Source organism: Nanorana parkeri, unplaced genomic scaffold (genome assembly GCF_000935625.1).
Source record: "Nanorana parkeri isolate BGI_ZX_2015 unplaced genomic scaffold, ASM93562v1 scaffold1291, whole genome shotgun sequence".
Taxonomy (NCBI): Eukaryota; Metazoa; Chordata; class Amphibia; order Anura; family Dicroglossidae; genus Nanorana; species Nanorana parkeri.
In genome coordinates, this window is record NW_017307559.1 from 316,089 (window position 1) to 317,365 (window position 1,277).

At 56.7% G+C, this 1,277-nt stretch overlaps 1 protein-coding gene across 1 annotated transcript in view; it reads left to right on the forward strand.

Annotated features, from left to right (window-relative positions):
- Window positions 1–1,150, forward strand: part of LAGE3 (L antigen family member 3) — a 1,914-nt gene extending 764 nt beyond the window's left edge. Inside the window, exons 2-3 of the mRNA XM_018569144.1 lie at window positions 640–768; window positions 1,029–1,150. Coding sequence (XP_018424646.1) covers window positions 640–768; window positions 1,029–1,146 — 247 coding nt within the window. The 3' untranslated portion in view covers window positions 1,147–1,150. The remainder of the gene's footprint in view (window positions 1–639; window positions 769–1,028) is intronic.
- Window positions 1,151–1,277: the final 127 nt, after the last annotated feature.

The following is a 1,277-nucleotide window of genomic DNA, read 5'->3' on the forward strand; positions in this document are numbered from 1 at the left end:
CCCGCACAGCCCACCTGGGAGCCCGCACAGCCCACCTGAGAGCCCGCACAGCCCACCTGGGAGCCCGCACAGCCCACATCAGGGCGCCCCAGAACAACACAGTATGCAGCTTCATATTATTTTGTATTGCTGTATAATGTGTTGCTGGGATTTGTAGTCCTCTATAGCCGGTCTCCTTCCTCCCTCCCCTGGCTGCCTCTCCTCGTGCGGCGCTAGAGTGTTCGGGTTTCTCTTGAAGAGAAGGTGGCAGCCCTGGCTGCAGTACACGTGCGTCCGGACTGCGTTCTCTTAGTAGGGAATGAAGGCTGAATGCCGGAGACTTGAAGGCACCTAAACCTCGTTCTTTGAATGAAATGTGAGCAAACAATGAGGTAAGATATGAGGAGTTTAGTGGTCAGGGGGCAACCTGCACCTTCTACAAGAGTCCGCTTAGCTGGACGTATAAGAACGGGAACCCGGTGGAAGAATCTCTTATCGGGCGCGGCCGGCGTTGTTTGCGTCTGAAGGTAAATTCAGCGTTTTGAATGATCTTCTAACTGATCCCGAAACCCTCTGACGCCGGCCGCCTTTCATAATGTGAGGAAGCGAAATGTATACATGCCGACACGCAAACATGCAACCTCCGTAACAAAGCCCAAGCCAGCTGGATGTGCCCTTCCCCTGCGCCACGGAAGCCCAGATCGCCCTCAAGTCTCTGAGCCCCGATGCCGAGCCGAGGAAAGGAGGCGTGAGCAAGACCCTGAGCCTCAAAGACAACGTTCTACAGGTGTAAGTATTTGTCCCGGAGCCGCCAGTCAGATTGAGAGCCGATGGGCGGGGCAGATGGGCGGAGCCTGAACCCGGATGTATAGGGCGATACAGAATAATACTTCTCTCTCTGTAATAAATCCCGCCCATTCGGAGTGGACCTGTCGGCGGTATCGGCCAATCATTTCATCGATCTGCTTCGGGCGGCGGGTCTTCACGTGGTGCCGGTTCTGTCTCTCTGGTGTCAGTACGTGAGTCCGTTATGTTCTCTCTCTCCTCAGGCACTGGCAGGCAGATGAAGCTCGGATCCTCCGCGTGTCTGTGAGCTCCTTCCTGGAACATCTGTCCCTTGTGGTGAAGACGATGGAGAGATTCGGGCCGGCCCTGACCGATCCCTGACCACCGAGGCGCACGCCGGAGCCGGAGCGTATACAGAGGATTGCTGCAGACTGGAAGCCGGGTGTCATCCAGAGGTGGGACCTACCTGTACAAACCGGTTCCCTGCAAACATACTGGGGGGGGGGGGGGGG